Source organism: Atractosteus spatula, chromosome 14 (genome assembly GCF_055471065.1).
Source record: "Atractosteus spatula isolate fAtrSpa1 chromosome 14, fAtrSpa1.hap1, whole genome shotgun sequence".
In the NCBI taxonomy this organism is placed as follows: Eukaryota; Metazoa; Chordata; class Actinopteri; order Semionotiformes; family Lepisosteidae; genus Atractosteus; species Atractosteus spatula.
The window spans coordinates 41780445-41800554 of record NC_142719.1 but is presented as its reverse complement, the minus strand read 5'-3'; the positions used below and the strand labels follow the sequence as shown (position 1 = coordinate 41800554).

General features: G+C 45.3%; 1 protein-coding gene across 1 annotated transcript in view; it reads right to left on the bottom strand.

Moving 5' to 3' along the window:
• slit3 (slit homolog 3 (Drosophila)) overlaps positions 1–20110 on the bottom strand; it is a 185023-nt gene that overhangs the window by 17664 nt on the left and 147249 nt on the right. The window contains exons 18-28 of the mRNA XM_088932324.1: positions 18907–19050; positions 15812–15975; positions 12577–12709; positions 11600–11668; positions 10625–10696; positions 10401–10472; positions 9276–9347; positions 8356–8519; positions 7295–7419; positions 5087–5184; positions 2832–2971 (exon numbers count right to left, since the gene is read on the bottom strand). Coding sequence (XP_088788450.1) covers positions 2832–2971; positions 5087–5184; positions 7295–7419; positions 8356–8519; positions 9276–9347; positions 10401–10472; positions 10625–10696; positions 11600–11668; positions 12577–12709; positions 15812–15975; positions 18907–19050 — 1253 coding nt within the window. The remainder of the gene's footprint in view (positions 1–2831; positions 2972–5086; positions 5185–7294; positions 7420–8355; positions 8520–9275; positions 9348–10400; positions 10473–10624; positions 10697–11599; positions 11669–12576; positions 12710–15811; positions 15976–18906; positions 19051–20110) is intronic.

Here is a 20110-nt window from a genome sequence, read left to right as displayed (position 1 = left end):
CTGGCGGAGTAATAGATTTTTGAGCGGCTGCCGAGCAGATGCAGTACACACAGCGCTCAGGTTTCAAAGGCTTCTCTGCCTTCTGCTGCCAAATTCATTTCCTTTTCAGTTTCCTTCATCCTGCCATTCGGAGTTTGGGAAGCTGGCGCTGTCCAGCAGACACTCGGAAGGTGGCAAACGGGTTTAAGAGAGCGCTTCTCTCTCTCTCTCTTCCAGTGAGCCGTCTGCTCCTCGGTTTTCGTTTGACCTGTAGGTCTTGCCATGTGATCTTGGAGCACATGGCCTGTGACTCAGAATGACGCAGGCAGTGGGTTATTTGTTAGTCCAGCGAAAGGCCGTTGGTCATTTTTTAGTGCACCCAGGAATAGCTCCGCTGAGGGAGAGCAGGGGTAGAGAGGAGGCAGACTTCTTCAGATCAGATCTGTCGTTCCTGTCATCAAGGGCTATGGGAACTTCTAGTTTCCATTTCACCCGGGCTCTTAATTAATCAGCTATTTGAAATCATAATCTGAATGAAGTGGTGATTTAAGGGGGGGGGGTCCTGTCCTGATCCTGGCCCTGTAGGACAGCAACTTTTCATTCAAGCTCAGTTCTTTGCTGGTCCTGTTCCACTGTTTATTGGTCAAACTGGGAAAGCTGATCAGCTTTTCTATGTTCTTAAAGTGTTGGGAAGTGTAAGCCATGCTGGACTGCATTCCTCTAGGACCAGACACCTCTGATTCAAACTGTGATTGAAGGCCCTTCAGGCTCTGAAACGAAGACTGATACAGTGTGATTAACCACAGAGCAAAGAAACAAAGTACAGGATTGCAGTATGAAGGAGAAGGACAAAAAGATTGCATGTGTTTTTTTAATACATTTAGTGTTAAATGCATTAACCATAACTGCAAATATTATTTTGTCTGTATGAGCCATACCTGAGTCATTAACATCGAATAACTCTATTACTGCCTTACAACCCGAACACTAAAGATCTCAAACCAATTTTTTTTTTTTTACAGCTGAAAACAGTGTTTCTTCTAATTCTGAGGCTCCTCCTTCCATATTATTAAAGAGAGTCCAGGTCTGCATCTGTTTTAAATCTGTTCCATTCAAGTTGGAGTTTCACTTTTATAAAGTAACTTGAGGACAGCTCTTGTCCAAAGGCACTACATAAATCAAAGTTGTGTTGCACTGGGCTCTATTACCTACACATGCAGCGAACACATTGTGCAAGGCCTCATTTGCAATAACTATACCTTTAGATCTCCACTATTCCCTGATACACACAAAGGCCTTGATGTGAATATGCGTGTAGTAACATAATCGCATGCGACAGCTATGCAATCAATACTGAGGAGAACACATGGACCCACGGGCTACTGAGAGGCTGGAAGAGAAGAAGAAACAGACCTTTTCTCCTCAGGAAAGAGCTGGCAGCTTGCAAAGGAAAAGAAGAAGAGTGAAGCGTCAGAAATGCTGAGCAGACACCTGCTAGCTCACTCCCTGACTGATGAAGGAAGAGCAAACCTTGTTAGAGGTTTATCCTGCTGACAGGTTGTAGTTTGGAGCCAAGATGGCATATTCTACTATCTGCTTAAAACCTGGTGTTCACCACTGGAAATACTATAAACTGCAGAAGCAAACTGCATTTGCTTTGTCAAATGGGTGGTGTTCTTTCCATGTCATGGTCGAAATATAAATACATCATATAACGTATCTTTGTTGCTCTTATTTGATCAGTCCAGAGAAAGTACGGAGTGCATCACAAATCAAGAGGACAGATGTGGGAACAGCGGTGCTGTAGGGGTGCGAGGAGTCCCAGCTCTGTTCAGTGAAGATCTGAAAAGAGGTTAATTTTGTAGTGGAGAGGCCTCCTCAAGATCAGACTGACAGTGATTCTCTCGCTATCTGATCTGCTCACCATTGCTCAGAAGCGCCTATTTATGCTTGCAAACATCTTCTCTAAGTGCCCTAAATTTGGGCATTCAGAAGAGCACATTTTAGGTTCTACATGTTTGGTGTTAACCATTTTTCAATACAAGAAACTAGGTGGAAGATTAAAATCTTGTCAGGAGACAGGCTAGACAGGATGGAAGTTTCCCGTCCTTCACAGGCATTTGAATAGATGAGAAATTCATTTTCATTCAGGAATGTGCAAAGGGCAGGGGAAAGAAAGACAATTAAAACAGATCATGTAAAGCCTGTCGGTTTGAATGTGGGAAATTGAACATGTTGCCAAGCAGTATAATAAATTATTCAATCAATCACGTAATCAGTATGGTTAATTTTACATAAAGCCTTTCTTGCAAAGTCAACCCAAGCATTTCACTTTTTACAAAAAACCTGATATTAAGCAAAAGTAGAAACAGTCCTGCAGGGACAGAAAGTTGCTAATTCAACGAAGAACACCAAAACCTGAAAACTGAATATACAGTACAAACACTGTATCTGTGTCTGGACATTTGTCCTTGTCCTGGGGGCCTGATGCAGGCAATCGTATTTATAGCACAAGTGCACCAGTGCTTTGGAAGAGATTGCACTGCTTTTGTGCAGGTGCTGATTTGAATAATTACTCCCCCCCCTTGCATTGACACCACCTAGTGACAGACGCAAGGCGTGGAGGAAGAGAATTCGGCTCTGCTATTCGTCACTCTCTTGAAGACTGGGCCGGGTGAAGGCTGTGTCTCTGTGTGTGTGGACTGCAGCCCACATCTCGGACACAGCTTGGCCACAGGGTCCACAAGTGTCACTCCCACTCCACTCACCCTGACATGGGTGGTTTACATGAAGCGAGGTTCGCCAGGTGGGCATGGGCCTGCACCAGGTGTGCACGTCAGGCGCGCAGGTACCTGTGTAGTTCGGAGGGCACAGGCAGGTGTAGTTGTTGATGCCGTCTGCGCAGGTGGAGTTGTTCTCGCAGTCGTTGTCCTCGCAGTCGTCTGGGTTCACCTCGCAGCGCTCTCCCTCGAACCCGGGCGGGCAGGCACAGCTGCAGGAGCACAGAGAGGCCGGGGGTAACAACAGAGATGAACACTGATCTCGCTTGCTTCTCGCATCGAGACGGACGCGCTCAGTTCGAGAAGGGAGATCCAGAGAGGCACCTCGTTCAACACCCTGCAGGAGACAACCTGCCGCACGGGGGAGGAGAGAGGAAGGCTGGGCGAGGGCAGGGCCCTGTGACTGTCAAACTCAAACTCTCGATTCCTGCACTGCCTGCCGAACTACGAAACAAAAACGTGCTTCCAAGAAAGGACAAATAAACAAGTGAGTTTCCTTGTAAACAAGTCAAAGTCAGGTGTATTGTATATATGTCTACATGAAGGGTGCTTTAAGCTACTTCCACGATCGCTTTAACCTGTGCAAGACCATAAGAAGGCAGGAAAGCTGGCAGTCAACATTATCTGCTCAGCCTACAAGTTTGATGTACTCATGATTCTGGGCCTTGATTGGTGAGCCCAAAGGAGCACTATGGGTTTGCTCTATCAATAACATGGGGAATTATGAACACAATTCCCTTGCGAACTCCTCAGATTGAGTTTCTGCACATGATGTTCTTTGGAGACCAGAATATCGCTCTTCAACTCATTCCAGGACAGTAATATCCTCTCTGTAGCATATTCTAAATGAGGTCTTGATAGTGCATTGTGCAAATAATGGCTTTTCCTACTAAAAATCAAGCATTTTGAGCTTAATTGTCATGCTTGTGTTTAGATTCTGGCAAGATTCCTGGATGTCGAAATGCCATATCAGCAAAATGAGTTTAGACAGAATTGTTGGCTGTGACTCCTCTAAATTTCTATTTTAGAGTCTGTCAGCAAGATAGCATTTCACACTAAGACACTGGTTTAGGAAAAGCAGGGCACATATTTGCCTTTCCTGATTTATATCTTTCATGTTTTTAACTATAGAGTCCAGTTTTATATGTAACCTGAGAAAGTCTTGGAACATGTTAATTTCTATAATCACTCAAGTAATTGGCTCTCATTCAGCATTAGATTAAAAGGCACGGGAACTTCAGAAGAGTCAGAAACGAGAGGAGGCCGTTCTGCCCATCTAGCCCAGTTGGTAGTTAGTAGTTAATCAATCCAAGAATCTCATCCAGCTGTCTCTTGAAAGAAGCCAAGATACTGGCTTCAGCAACATGGCTGGGTAACTTGTTCCACGCTCCCGAAAACCATTTGTGCAATGAAGTGCCCCCTGTTCTTAGTTTAGAATGCACAGCCTCTTGGGTGACCTCGAAGAAACCGTTGCTCAGGGACTATGGGCTCCTGTGCTGTTGTGTGCTGGTTCCCGTGCGAGGCTGGGCTCTGGATGATGTTTGTACTATGCTAGAGCCCCGAACAACACAGGTCCTAAAGTTTTAGGAGGAGTTTCGGGTCCCCTGCAAGGGTGCTGACGTACACATTTCCTGAGTTCGGCTTTCGAAAGACCTAAGAGCCTCTTTGTGTTCTGCAAAACCACTTCAAAGGCCAAACTGGGAAAAGCTAGCTCTGCGGGGCATTGGCCCAGCCCGGTGACGACTGGAGACCAGTGACACTTATCTCACTCTCCCTGGCTGGGGTGGCCCAGCTGCGCCTGGCAACACAGCAGGGCAGATGTGAGAGCTGAGGGACAGAACGTGGCCCTTGGTAGACTTGTGGAAATGTAGCAGCGTTTTAGATTAAATTCATACTAGTCTGTTACGCTCTCTGGCTTTTATTTCTAGGTTCTATTTTACTAGACTGTAGTTTTCTGCTGGAAAATGTTAATAGGGGCAGTACTGATACTTACCACGGTGAATGTGGCAATGTTGTACACAGCAGAACGTTACAAAACCACTACAAAATACAGAGATAACCGCCATGCACAGCTTTAGATGTGATAGACAGTGAATGCAAGAGTCTGCAATGGGCAGTGAATAGGTAATGAACAAGTGGTGAATAGGTGGCGAACAGGTAGTGAACAGGTAGTGGATATGTGGTGAATACGTGGTGAATAGGTCTCATTCCAACATGCATGTACACAATGAGAAGGCTCCACGGCCGAAACGTTGTGTTCTCTTTCTTCTTTTTTTCAGCATGGAATAAACCTATTACTTGTTCCTGTACACAATGAAGCCTGGTACCTGAACTGGTCCTCTCGCCCGGGCTGCAGGTGACAGGTGCCTCCACTGGCGCAGGGGGAGCTGATGCAGGCGTTGATGGGCGTCTCACAGTTCTGGCCCTGGGGGGAGACATTGTGCATTGTGACAATGCAGCCCCTGGCCTCGCGCGCAGCTCAGGGCTTGAGCCCGAGTGAACAACTGAAAACTCAAGGGTCATGGGTGAAGCCATGAGTGCAGTACGTGATGGAACGACTCACTTCTGTCTGACCTATGCAGGAATGGAAGAACCAAGAGATGGATGTACTCCTAAACCTAAACTACGAAACGGTCTTTTTTCTAATGGATACATCTAGGCCAGATCTCACGACTGCAGCCTTAGCTCTGCAAAAGCTGCAGCACATCACTTTAATCTGCAGGCAGAATTTACACTGAATCTTTATTTGGGGTTTTGAAAACCACAGATTGTTTGAAATAAAGGGCTATACACACGCGGAGGGCAAAATGCGCTTTCTTTCCATAACTTCCAGAGAGCAACCACAGTTTCAAAATCTATGTAGCAGGCCTTTCGTCTCCCCAGCATGTCCCCTCTCGTGATCAAAGCTGCTTCTCGGGTTCAATTTCATTTTATTTTGTTCCTCTCCTCCCCGTCCACCTCCCCTCTTCCCTGCATTTTCTCACACTTGGTAATTAATTAGAGCCCAGAGGACTCTGCATAACAGCCTCCTCCTGACTGAAAATGTCACCAGAAACCCAGAGTGGAGGTGGCCTGAACAGGAAAATGCCGCCTGGACTGATGGACAGCACGTTGAACAATCTTTGTACAGGACGTGGGGGGACCAGCGCAAGAGAGCTCGAGTTTTAATTAAGAGAAGAGCCTCAGTTTTCCAGCTGACGAAAGGTTAAACTCTCATCTGTGCTTCTCGGCTGAGGCGCTGACAGGAATCCCATAAGTAAACAAAGGGCTGACAATCTGAGCTGGACAGCAGAGGCGCGGGGTCAAGGGGCTGCTCTCTAGTGAGACAAAGGCACCCTCTTTGCAAACAGGAACCTGAGAAATCTGACCACCTGGTTGTGTCAAGGGGGGATCAAATTCATTTCTATTGAGTTTTTAGTGTCCTATTGATATATCTAATCATTACATTACCCTCAGCTTCATCTCCCTGCTCCAGGCTTTTCTGATAAACTGCTCTCATCTATTGGAGCTGACTGCTGTGAAAGCTACAAGTCTGCCTGGTAACTCGGGATTTTTTCTTTGCTCTGCGACTTCAATATAGCCAAGCTAAGCTGGACTGGGTTTCTACTTCAGTAGTTAGACTGGAAGCCTTCCTGAGGAAAAGCAGGTCACTGCCAGCAATGGTTCTTGTGGACCAGTAGGTGGCGATGCTCTCTACGGACCAGATATTCTTAGCCTATGTCCCACTACACCGCATGGGAGAGACTCTGCACAGAAGGCCTGGTTAATTCTGACCATTGATTACTCCATGGTATTGTTTTTTTAACAGCATCATGCAGGAGATTACTATTGCTTCCTGGCTGGGTCAAGTGTTCCCAGTCTAGTCCCCCACATTTCTTTCTGCCCAGTTTCTGGGGGGAGTTATCTCTCACTTCCCCAACTCACCTGCTACTTTGTGAGCTGTTGACTAAAAAGTACAGTAGCTGGTGCCTGTCACCCAGGCTTTGGACAAAGTGCGTTCCTCCTGCATGGAAACTGCTTTGGGATCCTTCTCAATGAACTCTACTGTATGAAATGCTGCAAGTATTAATAACCTTTAAAAGCACAGCCCTGTGATGCCCTTTAATACATTCACTCAGCAGAAAAATATTATTTGAATAAAGCCCAGTGATTGCTTAGGAAAACCTTGTAAAAAGGGTAATTGTGTGAAAATGTAGAAAAAACATCAATAGAGCAAAATTAAACTGTGGCACAACTTTTAACTGCTCTGCTGAGATCTTACAGAGGCAATGTACAGCATGTGGCAGCTTGTAAACAGATGGCTCAAGTCTTAAGAGAAACATTAAAAGGCTGAGTTACCCTTGGATATAAAAAACCCATCTACAGCTAGCGTTCCAATCAACATGGCAAATGCGTTTGCAGCAGTTCTGCAGCGTCTGCTGTCTGCGCTACGTCTTGCTGACATTCAGAAGACGTTCGGTTTTGTGTGAGATGAACCCTGGTGCTCCTGCTCGCGGGGAACTGCTGGAGAGGACGACAGGACCTGCTGCTCTCACCTTGTACCCATAGGGACAGGTGCAGCGGTAGAAGCCGGTGACGTCACTGACGCAGGTGCCGTTGTTCTGGCAGGGGGTGGACAGGCAGGGGGCGCACTTGGACAACAGTGTAACGTCTGCAGGGCCTGTGAATGAGCAGGAGAGGCAGAGAGGGAGGGGGCTGTGAGTTGTGAAACACTTCTGCTCCAGGGTGATGAGTTCAGGTGTAGCTGTATTCTAGATTAGCATCACAACCCTGTGATACAGCTTCTTATATAGTCTGAGTTTCTGTGTGCTCCATTTTGTGCCATGTTTTTTCCTGACATCTGCACTGTCCCTATGAATATCCCCGCTAATGTGGCACAGACTCTGTCTCATGAAGCATGTATGCATTTGTACTTACACTTCTTTTTTGCTTGATTCCTTTCCATGGAGTAAAAAAACATGACATAACAATTTAAATTTAATACACACCACAGAAAAAAGAATGAGAAACAAATGGGCCACAACTGAAAACATGTTGTGGAATACATGTACATGAGAGTTTAGGATTCACAGAGAAGGTTATTATTTCAGAAACTATTTAAAGTTGCTGGAGTTTATTTTTTTTAAAGAAACAATTACACAGCTGTAAGAAGCTATAGGACTGGAAAGAAATGCAGGAGACACTGATTCCCCAGAAAGTGGACAGCAGACAGGAGCTGACAGACAGTAGACAGGAGCTGACAGGCAGGCAGTGCACAGAAGCTGACAGACAGTGGACAGAAGCTAACAGGCAGGCAGTGGACAGAAGCTGACAGACAGTGGACCGGAGCTGACAGACAGTGGACCGGCGCGACAGACAGTGGACAGAAGCTGACAGGCAGACAGTGGACAGAAGCTGACAGACACTGGACTGGAGCTGACAGACAGTGGACAGAAGCTAACAGGCAGGCAGTGGACAGAAGCTGACAGACAGTGGACCGGAGCTGACAGACAGTGGACCGGAGCTGACAGACAGTGGACTGGAGCTGACAGGCAGACAGTGGACAGAAGCTGACAGACAGTGGACCGGAGCTGACAGACAGTGGACCGGAGCTGACCTTTGCACTGGAACCTGTTGAGTGGGGTGGTGAGCAGCAGTCTGTCAGCCATGTCTGGGGGGCCACTGCAGCGGGCGATACCAGGCTCTTTGAATCCTGCCTTCACCCACTGGGACAGCCAGCGCAGGTCGCAGTTACAGTACAGCGGGTTGGCGCCCAGAGCCCTGCCAAACCACAGACAGGATGCCCTCAGGATCAGCTGCACACACAGCAGCACACTGACACTGTCTTTACAACACAATAAAATAGTTACAGTCTTCTGGCTCCACATCCAACAGAGCTTCTAATCGCCTATTTCACCAAACCGTCTCCCTCCCGCCATCATCAGAAAGCAGGCTGTGGCAAACCCGAGCCTGAGCAGCACACATAAGGTCCAGGATGGGACCAGTCCAGGGAAAGGGACATATACGTGCCACACAAGGCGATGATTCGGACACACCAGTTAACCCATCCAGCACGTCACTGGGAGGCGGGAGAACTGGGTGGACCAATCCAGTATCAAAGCTATGATCCAAACCTCGAAGAGCAGAATTGTACAGTACACCACCAGATCTGAAGGATGATTCTCCTTCTTTCCGAGAAAACTGTGGGTTCAAAGTAAGTTTTGTCACCACCTCTCTGAAACCCAAAGCTGGCTGTACTTATAATAATAATAATTAAAGAAGCCAGTAGGCCCTAGTGATTAATTCCTTTCAGTAGTAGTAAAATTTACAAAGGCTTCCTGTGGGGCCCAGTTTCCCATAAATGGAGTAAAAGAGTCTCGTTCGTGTCAATCATGCTCTGCAAGAACAGAGGCAAATGTTAATCCTCTGTACACCACATGAGCCAGAGTTTTCTCTGGGCTCCTATTCAGACTGCAGTAATCTGAACCCAGCTCCCCAGCAGTGAAGATCATGCTCCACTCCTGCCATCAGACTCACAGGTGGGAAAGAGATGTCAAGTGGTTGAACGCTCCTTCTGGGATAGTTGAGAGGTCATTGCCGTGGAGAGTACTGGGAAAAACAAATCAAGAATTCAATGAGTGACAACGTCAGGCCTCAAAGGGGATACATTTTGACCTCAAAGGTTTTTTGAGCTATTGTTTCTGGGGACAGTCTCCAGAAATCTTAAGCGCCAGCACACAGTTGGTTCAGCTGGTTAATCCACTGTTCTTCAGCTCTTTAGCAACTATCACAGCTCTGCTTCCCTGGCCTCTGCTTCTAACAGGCATTTTCCCTAACCTGCCTTCCCCTCACTCTGTCATCTCTGCTCCTGTGTGCTGGCTGGCAGCGCTGTCTTTACAGGACACTGGGTCCCACTGTGTGACCCCTGGATCGACAGTGCAAGGCAGAGGCTGATGGGTAGAAACTCCACTGGTCAAGCATTGTCGCACATGCCATGGGGCTTGTGGGCCCAGCACGAGCGACAGAGATACCTGACCACCTGCAGCTTAGGAGTTGCTTGCCCCAACAAAAAAAAACTACCGATCTCGCACGTCGAAGCTGAACAGGTACACGTTAGCAGCTACTGCTTTAAAAGCTTTTCAGAAGCAGGCAGCTAAAGGTTTTGTCCCTGCTCAAGAGTGAACTGAATCAGCCTTGGGAGTCCTCAGAAAAAGGGCCATGTTAACAAAGTATTTTCTACCATGATAAAGTTAAAAAAGGTTTAAATGGAAAAAATAACCACCTGTTCTCTAGGTAAGCAGTAAAGTAACATAACTCTGATGTGCGGTATACGTATATTTATATCTGACATTTAGTACAAGAGAGTTATATTTTGGATGTCTGAGTAATAAATTACTATGATCAATATAAATCACACAAATGCATGATATGGTGGTTTAGATTTTTAAAATTATCCCTAAGGAAGATGAGTGCTCAAATTTTTGTTTCCCTAGGAAATCATGAGGATGCACATTTAACATTTAACTCTAACCTCGGTCCCCTAGTGATGGAGAACCATTTTTTTCAAATTACAAGTTGACTTAAGAACTGCTTGTTATAAAACTGCAAATAAGGAGGGTGTTGGTGCGAGGTCGCTGTCGAAAGAGTATTGGTGACACTTACAGCAGACGTAGAGATCTGAGCCCATCAAATGCATGGACTGGAATACAGCGGATCTGGTTGTAGCTCAGAATGCTTCAAATAATAAAAAGTAAAATAAAAAATGAATATGTTAGATTAGAAATTAAAAAAAAATCCATTCTGCTGCAAACAAGGAACAGAAACACAGAAGAAGAGTGACTGAGTCCCCCGCCCACAGTAGAAATGCCGTTGCCACGGTAACTTACAGAGTGGCCAGCTGAGACATGTTGCTGAAGGTCATCGGGGCCAGAGAGCTGATGCTGTTGTTGCTGAGGTCACTGTGTGAGGAGACACAGAAGCACTGATTGCAAACAAGAGCCAGAGAGCTTCGTCCTTCTCTAGCAACGACGGGAACACCGGTTCACGAAAACAGGCCGCAACAGAGAAGGGTCTGCGATGGAAACGCTGAGCTTTCACTAACGAACTGAACGAGTCTGCCTTAGGTCCCCTCTGGTGTCAGACCTACAGTATGTGGGGCATTGAAACTTCTCAAATATTGTCAATGGCCAGGAAATAAGAGGTGACACGCACACTGCCATACACCATGTCCCACCGAGCAAAGACAGACGTGGACAGAAATACGTGACATGTCTAAGGCTGGACCCATGGGCAGCGAGCAGGGCAGGCCATGAGCTAACCATTGGGAAGGCAGCACTCAGCCTTCCTCACAGGCTAATCATGCTCTGGGTCTGTTGAAACTCTTGTCCTGGAGGGTCATGGTCCACAAGGTTATATACTACAAGTAATACAGAACCCTTGGAATGAGGAAAAAGTGGTTCTACAGACCAATTGATTAAAACGAGGCCGTCATCCATTTTGATACGTACAATTTGAAGTTTACAAGTGTTTTTTTTAGTATTTATGGAGTTGTTAATGACCTACAGTAGATATTAACGTTTCATGGAACAACATACGTGGGGGGTTGGGGTGCATACCCAACGCGTTTTCATTCAGATCATCTTTTCATTTTATCAAACATGACTCGCTGTCCTTTAGATAATCACAATACGTCACCCCAGGGTGTGTATGGCTGTGGTGATGTACGCTGCCGTGTTTTAAAAGTTGAAGAGTATAATCACGTGCAAAGTCTTGACGAGTTTCCTACAAATACAAAAGCCCTAACAGCGCATCATTCTTCAAGAGAACTGGACACATGAGCAAGCGCTGTGATGGACCCTTACATGAGAGAGAGGTGTTTGAGGCTGGCCAGCTCCTTAGGCACGGTTGTCAGAAGGTTTCCCTCAAGGTATCTGGGAAGGAGAGTTCAGACATCATTAGATACTCACACTCTGTCTCCTCCTCTCCATTTCAGTGTGCAGAATTCAGGGCTACATCACTATATTTCACTGTCAGTACTGCACGGGAAGAAAATCCCAGGTTTGTACATTTTTAATGAGGATCCAAGGGCCTGAAAGCCTGGATGTTGAAGACACAGTTAAAGTACTTCTGGTGTTCACAGCTCCTTACCCTCAGAACAAGGGATCTGTCCTTCTGACGTGATAATATTTCACTAACACTGCCGTGTCGACCCTGCACAGCTTGTGAATTGCAGGAATTTTATTCCCTACAAGGTAACAGCAGGTACAGGTACAGGAAGCTGAGGGGGCACCGCGCGCCAACCCTCTGTGTGCCCTGCGGATAACAGGCTCTGTCAGACAACATGAGCCACGCTTTTAATAATGCTTTGTTGTCAGAGTGTCCAGATGAATTTCCAGTGCAAAGACACCACTGAACTCTCTCGTGAGGTGTTCTCCATTAGGGTGATTTATAGGCCCCTTGTTTAGTGTAGCACTACCATTTCTCATCCTTCTTTTTTCACAGTTTTGCATGGCGGCTGCCTTTTCTGTTTCTACCCCTATTGCTAGGGTGCAATGCACAGTAAAAGCTCTGCAAATTCACAGACTGATTCCTCTAAAACAGATGCTGGACAACAGCTGTATTAGATGCCTAGTTCTATTTTTCTGTGCATCAATATCATTAAAAAGGACTATCTGAGTGACAGAGCACCCGAGCTTGAGTGACAAGCTAGTTTTCTTACCCATTTTGATTAAAAAACAATACTCCCTCCTAATGCTGACATTAAAAGCCTACAGTAACAGTGCCTGACTGAGGAGCCGATGCCCAGTGGCACCACACAAAGACAGACAGGGCCACTCACAGCTCAGTGGTGTCCTTGGGGATGCCCTTGGGCAGAGAGCGCAGACCCCGATTACTGCAGCGCACCACCGTGTCTGAGCACGTGCAGGACTCGGGGCAACGTGGCAGGGGCTGGCAGCTACTCTCCTCGGAGCCTGCAGGGGGCGACAGAGAGCAAGGCGCAATTCAGGAACAGGGATCCAGGTCTACAGGGTCACATGAACGACGGCAAACTCTTTGAAATCGCTCCTTTTTCTGCCAGCACTGTGGCATCCATGGCGTAAAAACTCAGCATCGGCGTCAGGCTGTACATGATACCCAAGGCCGAACAATCAGATCCTGATGTGTCTGGGGTGCCTCCATGTTGCGTATGGGACTGTGCTGCATTCATTGTTTTTTCTAATTATGACAAAATAATTAAATTTAAAATAGAAGTATAAAATACCTCTCACTGACAGAAAGGGAATTTCATACATAAATCATAATATTCTCAAGAGCTAAAGATGTTCACAGACGTGACAGAAATGAAAACAGAACAGTGAAAACCTAAAATGGCATTTGTGTGTGTGTTATGATACGGCTTTGCAGAAACTCAGCAGTTGTTGCTTTGACCAAACCTTTTCAAGGTACTGTAGATGTCTCTTGTCTATGAAATACTTTTGAAGAGGAGCTCTGGCTTGAAAAACCCTTGTTTATGTTGAGCACAGAACTGAAATGACTACAACCGTACTTAAGAAACAAAGGGAAAGTATTCTGTTGGCCACTTTTCCCCACCCATGGTCAATTGGGAAATGTAGTTCATGGCGCCCCAGATGGACATCATGAACTACGCAGCCCCAGTAACAAGGTAACAGAAAGGAGAGACTGTCACACCTCGGGATGGTAATAGACTAATGCTTACTCATCTTGCACATTACTTCACAAAAAAAAACAGGGAGTACCATACTGGCTCTAGAGGAGACACAAACTAAGACATTAAAAACATGGGGTGCTGTTCATTGGCTATCGATCTGCGGTTTTTCTATACTGACTGCATTCTTCTTAGTTTTGGAGAACTCTGAAATTGTAACAAAATAAAATATGGAAAACACCAATTAAAGGCCGATGTGAAAAATGTTGTTTTTGGCTGGCAAGCTTGCTGTTTCCACACAAAGCCCCTTTATAACGACTGTTTTACTCCAAAAGCCCAGAGAGATATTATCTGTACAGACCAGAGATGAAAGTAAACTAAGACATTAATGGAAGATAAAGAAGTCTCTGGCTCAACCCAAAAATAACATGTAGGCTGTCTGGACCTACAGACCCCCACAAAGCACAGACCAGTGGTTTTACTTGACTGATAGCCAATCTCACATTTCATAACTGATGGGAGCACCATGAACTCCAGAATAGTCGCATTTTAATTTAAATCACATTTTTATGTGGAGAAACCTTTCTTTTATTATTGCAATCATTTAAAATTAATTCTGTTCTTGTTTTTGCTATTTTTTGGCTCTTTGGAGTGGAAAGAGTATGATTGCCTACTCCCTGATAACAGAAGCCAACAACCAATGTTCATAACCCTGAAGTTTTACAAAAACAACAAATGTCCAATTTACAAATTTGCAAATGAAGTATTTCTGAACGCCTTTTGCCTTTTCTCCTCCAGATGGGAAACAAGCGATAGTTTCTATGCCTCTGAAGAAAACTTAAAAAACACACACAGCTCATTTCCAGAAACTGCATTTAAGTAAAAAGAATTTGATTTCTTTCTTACTGATTTTAACTCTTTCTAGATCTGTGCACGTAAAGATGTAATGATTCCAAAAACGAGGAGCACATGTTGGCTTTCTGAGCAAGATACTCTGAAAATCTGTATGTTTATGTCTTTTTCTTTTGCTTTTGTCACGGTCCTCTAAAACACAGGAATTCATTCTTGTGTGACTTTTGTTGCCCAGTCAGTTTTGTGTTTACAACAATAGATTCCAAAATGATTTCTTCCCAAAATGTCTGCAAACAAGCGTGTTCCTTAAATCTCCTCCAGAGTTCACTTGAATACGCAGCGAAAGAGACTGAGCAAGAGGAAGCCAAACCACATTTCCTTCTTCTAGTAAAAATTTATGGAGCAGTTGTGTCTCTCCTGCGTTTCTCGGCTGGGAAGGGGGTGGGAATGTGTGGTTTCCCCTTAAAATTGAGGGAAATGTGAGACAATGTGCTTACAAAGCGGCTCACATACGGTATACCCTGACATCTGGACCAAACACGTCTGAAAGGTGCAGTAAGGTATAGGAAACATGACAGAAGATTGGATGATTGGGGACACACAGCTTCCTAGGACATAAACTGTGGTTTGAAATGACAAATACAAACAGATGTGGCAGTCTGAAATGAAACAGGACAGAAAAGGAAGTAAGTACTGCTGTACTACTCAGAAATATTTCCTCCTTCTCCACAGGCAGTATTGTTCATTCAGTCCTCTACAGAAACCAGAATATCCTACAGCCCTAAAACCACCGCACTTTAACCTTTATCTAACCAGCCTGACAGTGTGTTGAAATGATTGCAGGCTTGACAATGATTTCTTTGCTTGCTGCTTTAGCCTGTCCTTAATAACTGTAAAGGAAGTCATGCAAATTTGTCATTGTCAGCTCCACTGCAGAGTTTGAGAGGCGCTAAGGACAGACTGTTTGCTCTACTGCGTGTAAGACTGGTTTACCATGCCTTCACTTGCTCTGGTGGGCTCACATGAACACATGTATGAACTCTAACCTTTAACCCCAGTTTGAACCTTCACTCCAGCTTCTGAAAGGTTCATTATACGGAGGAAAGTTATTTCTCCTACGATCAGTCTAAGCAGAATAAGTCATGGGTTCTCATGGATTTTCAGTGTGTCCAGTTATTTATTCTGCAGTTTGTAACGGTCAAAGTTAGTTCAGAGCAGACAGTAAAGCTCCAAGGACACAGCTGCAGATTTTGCTGGATGATTGCGTTCTCCCATTTAGAAGCAAATCTGAGAAATCTGTTATCATGCTTCTTATGCAATTGTTGTTACTTCTGCTAAGAAATGCAGAGCTTTCGATATCGCCTTGGCTGAACGTTCACGTACGAGAAACACACAGTCCCTTCCACTTCTGAGTGGGAGTGTGTCATGCCTACCCCATTGTACCAGAGCAACCTGTACGAGATCAGAGGAAACACACAACGCGTTCGTGTTACTGGTGTTCATGGTCTCCTGGCCGGGGGGCTCCCAGAGGGCCAGGCAGGGCGCTGTACTGTACCGTCGCAGGTGAAGTCAGGCAGGGCCACGTCCTGGATAGGGATCTCCTTGAGGAAGGCTGGCTTCTGGCAGCGCGGGTTCCCACTCACCACCCTGGTCTTCTTCAGCCACAGTCCCAGCCAGGCCAGGTGGCAGTCACACACATAGGGGTTGGACAGCAGGTTACTGAGGGAAAGAGACAAGTGCAACAAACTGATGGAATCTGACTGAGCTCTGAAGTGATCCGGAAAAAAGGGATCTACCGAACTGTGCCTCAAAGGCCACAATTCAGCAGCCTCATCTCGTCCGATCTCCAAAGCCACGCATGAATGGGCCGGGTCAGTACTGGGATGGGAGACCACCGAGGAAAACCAGGTTGTACTGTAAGTGATGTTGGTACAGTAGGTACAGTTCTTCCCCTGGATCAGGATTTCCAAACCGATGCCCAGGTATTGTGACAAGGTGCTGTCTTTGCGATGAAGTCCTAGCTACTGTGGTATTGTGACAAGGTGCTGTCTTTGCGATGAAGTCCTAGCTACTCAGTCATTAAGATCGGATACCATGGTTCTGCCAGTAGGAGTAGGAGTGTTAACCTGGCGAAATTCACTCTGGACTAGTGAGGCCAGTTTCTGCACAGTACATACAGTAGCTGCTTCTTCTGGAAGAGGATCTTGCGGTTGTATTTTTGCAGCCTGATAAGAAAACATTACAGAGCTGGTCACTGCAGAAAGACTGGCCTGTTCAGAGTACTTACAGTGTTTAAGAATACAAGTAAGATTCGAGTATAATGTATCATATAAATAGTATAACTTCACAGGCCTTTATACAAGCCAGCTTTGAAATTTGTGCTGTGGTCTTCAACACACATTTCATTTTTCCAAATACATTTCTATTTCTAAATCTTGCCATGCGTAAACAACAATTTTCCAGGCTTGCATTTATAGATTTGTAACTTTTTATGTATGTTGACATTAAACAATGAAGCTTTGCTTTGAAACTAGCACTGGCTTTTTGTGAAATCTAGTTATAAATCGAGTTTCATTTAAAATAGGAAAACAGTTTGAGGACCACTAACAGGGGACTTATTAAGGCCTGGGTGGCTGGGTTTCTGTTCCGTTATTTACGCGTTGACTAACTTACAAACTTTCTTAACTGCAGACTTGAACTGCTCGAAAAATGAGTCAGACAGCCAGCTATCAGCCAGCTAACTAAGCAAGACAAAATCCAAGGAATGAGTAGGTACTGAAACACAGACAGAACAAGTGTGTAGGAGGGGGAAATAAAGTTGCAAGTGACTTTTTTTGCTTAGGAATTGATCATGGCTGCTGCTATACACCAAACTGAGTGGTTTGTTGAACCACTGTGTCGGACTTACAGCACTAGAGCCACAGCCTGGAACTTCAGAGGGGATGTTCAATTATTTCCTTGTTAAATTAAATTATTTCCACCACTCGTTAAATGATTTCCACTGCTTTTACTTTTTCTTTTAATTGCACTTCCTCTCCCTTGGTATTCTCTGGAGTCAGACGGTCCACCATCACTTAGAAAATCTGCACCAGCCAAAATATCACGTCCCATCAAAGCAACCAAAAAGCAGCAACCAGTAGCAATTCAGTGTCAGTCGTTACAAAAAGCCCCGAAAGCCGGACTTAATTCCCACTGCTAAAACAAACAGAAATGAATACATACAGTACTCATATTAAATTAAAAGAAATAAAATTGCTGCTATAATCAAATATTCTCCCCCACAAAGTAATCCCGTTTTTCCCCCACTGTTCCCTTGCCCAGCAGATTTCCGGATGGCGGAAACACTTGCCGGCTCTAATTTAAGACAAGAAACCCATTTTTTCTGCCCGAGTCTGGGCTGCTTGTGATCCCAGTGGACTCAGAAACACAGCTGCTCCCTTAATCCCCATGTTACTGTGCATCTCTGCAGCCCGCCTGGTATTTTTAGCCATACAGCACTGGCATGAACTCTAGCAGTGTCAGCCACAGGGTAATTAAAGAGCTGCCAGGCTTTTGGGCAACATCTTCCAGGCAGAGGGGGAAGAGAAATGGAAAGGGCTTCGCTCCCTAGTGTGATGTGGTCCCTTATATTAAACACAGCTTCCTCAACACCAACCCCCGCCACCCAACCCCTTCTCCTCCTCACCCCCAGCCACTAACCACAGCTTTGCTGAGCACAATGGGACGCTCTGTGTGTTTTGGACCAGAGGACAGGATGTGCCTGGGACTGGGTGTTGTGTTGGCAGGGACTTCCAAACATCTTGAACTGGAGCCTCAATCCACTGCTCCATTTCGGGCTCCTCAGGTTTAGCTTCTAATTCTTCACTTAGTGAAGGGTGAGGGCACTTCAGGGGCGTAGGGGGATCTACTTAAAGGCTACAGGGCTCCTCCTCTGAAAGTGCTGTTGGAAGCTGTGTGCTTCTTGGCATAAGCTGACGGAGAGCCTGAAAACAACTACTTCAAGACCAGCAAAGGAACAAGCAGCTGAAGGCAGTTTAATTGGAAGAGATTTTTTAAGACAGAAAATAGGAGGCACTTCCTGACATAAAGAGCTCTTAAGTATCTGGGACAAACTGCTCACACAAGCTGTGGTCAGCGATTCAGTGGAATACTGATGAGTTCATTCAATTAAAAACCTACAGAGAAAAACAAACAAGAGGCCAGGGTCCTGCTTCATTTTCCAACGTTCCTGTGCTCCCGGGGCCTGTAATTACTATCATGTTGGCTTTACAATAAAACAGATCCCGCTCTGATACATTAACATGTATTAGACCATTGCTCATGACTCCAGACTCTGAGTCTGGCTCTTTGCAGACGGAACATGCAAAGAAAATGGAACAACCATCAGTCCAGTGAGTGGAGAGTACAAAGAACACCATGAAAGATCTCTTACCGTGGTATATCATTGCAAATGCACAGCAAAATGCAGCACTGAAACATCCTAAAGCAAAGAGCTATACAGGAGGGTGTACTGACAAGCTGTGGGGAACTGATAGAAGTGATGGAACAGTTTGCATTAAGAAAAGGCTATTCAGTGTTCTAACCAACTGCTTCGTTCTAACCAATTGACATAACGAGTAGCCAAACTGGACTGCAGAGGGGGGTTCTTACATCGTGGAGAGGGAGTGGAGCGTGCTGAAGGCCCCGGGTGCGATGGTCGAGATGCGGTTGTCGTAGAGAGACAGCAGGCGCACTGAGCTGAGCCCTGCGAAGGTGGTGTTGTCCACACAGCTGATCTGGTTGCTCCTCAGCATCCTGCAGTTACACAAGTGCACACACCAGGCCGTCAGGGGAGAGAGACAGGAAATGCACACTGGAGGCACAGGATGTAGTATGTCATCTTATGCCACTGTGCTGGAGTGGCCGGCTTCTCTAGTGTTGATTCAGGGATTTTTACATTAAGATTTTGCCCAGTCTGTCCTTCAGAAATTTGTGCAATGCAAATTACTTCTCATTTGAGAGCCTCTACTTTCAAAGTTGACTCAGCCCCGCTCGATGCAGACAAGCCTGTGATTCAGCAAAGCCGGTCTTGACAAATGCCAAGCAATAAGAGCCTGAGAGATGTTTCATGTGGTATCACCATGGTCTAGTGTAACATACCAAGACTAAAGAAAGTAAAACATGCAGGTTTGTCATGCAACTCTGACACTGATGTCTCAGTTTCCACGTTTGGTTTCAGATCTTGTACAGTACATTCTACTTCATTTTTAAATTCTGGGACTCAGTATTCAATGGAGGACATATGATAGTGAGTTAAAGACATGAAGACCCCCCCCCCAACATTACTCCAATTTCTCAGTTATAATTACCCTCTGGAGCCCGATCCTTGCTGTGTGGTATAAGAAATCTGTTAATATGTTATTAGTGTTAATAGTGAAGAAGAAGATGACAAAGGAAAGTTTATTTTGCAGTTTATTTTAATCTCTTTATTACTTATTATTATTATTTCTGTATTAATTTAAATACCCAGGACAATCAAAGAGAGTATGAAGATGTGCATGGCCATCAATCATGAGTGTTGGGTTTGGTCAAGTCCAACACATTTGCACATCTGGTGCGGTCCTGCTCTCTGATGAGGCCTGCCCCCATAGTGGTACAATAGGGCAACTAAACTGCACTAAGACTGCCATGGCCAGAAACTTGTTATCAGATACTCACTGTGTAAAACGAGTAAATTCAAACCAGAGCCTTTGGTAATGAACATGAAAATCAGCAAATTCTGCATTACTAACTCTGGCAGCAGAGATCTGAGAGGCAGCAATTCGATTCAGGAACTATCTCCGATTTGATAGCGACTAAATTTGATAATTGGAGA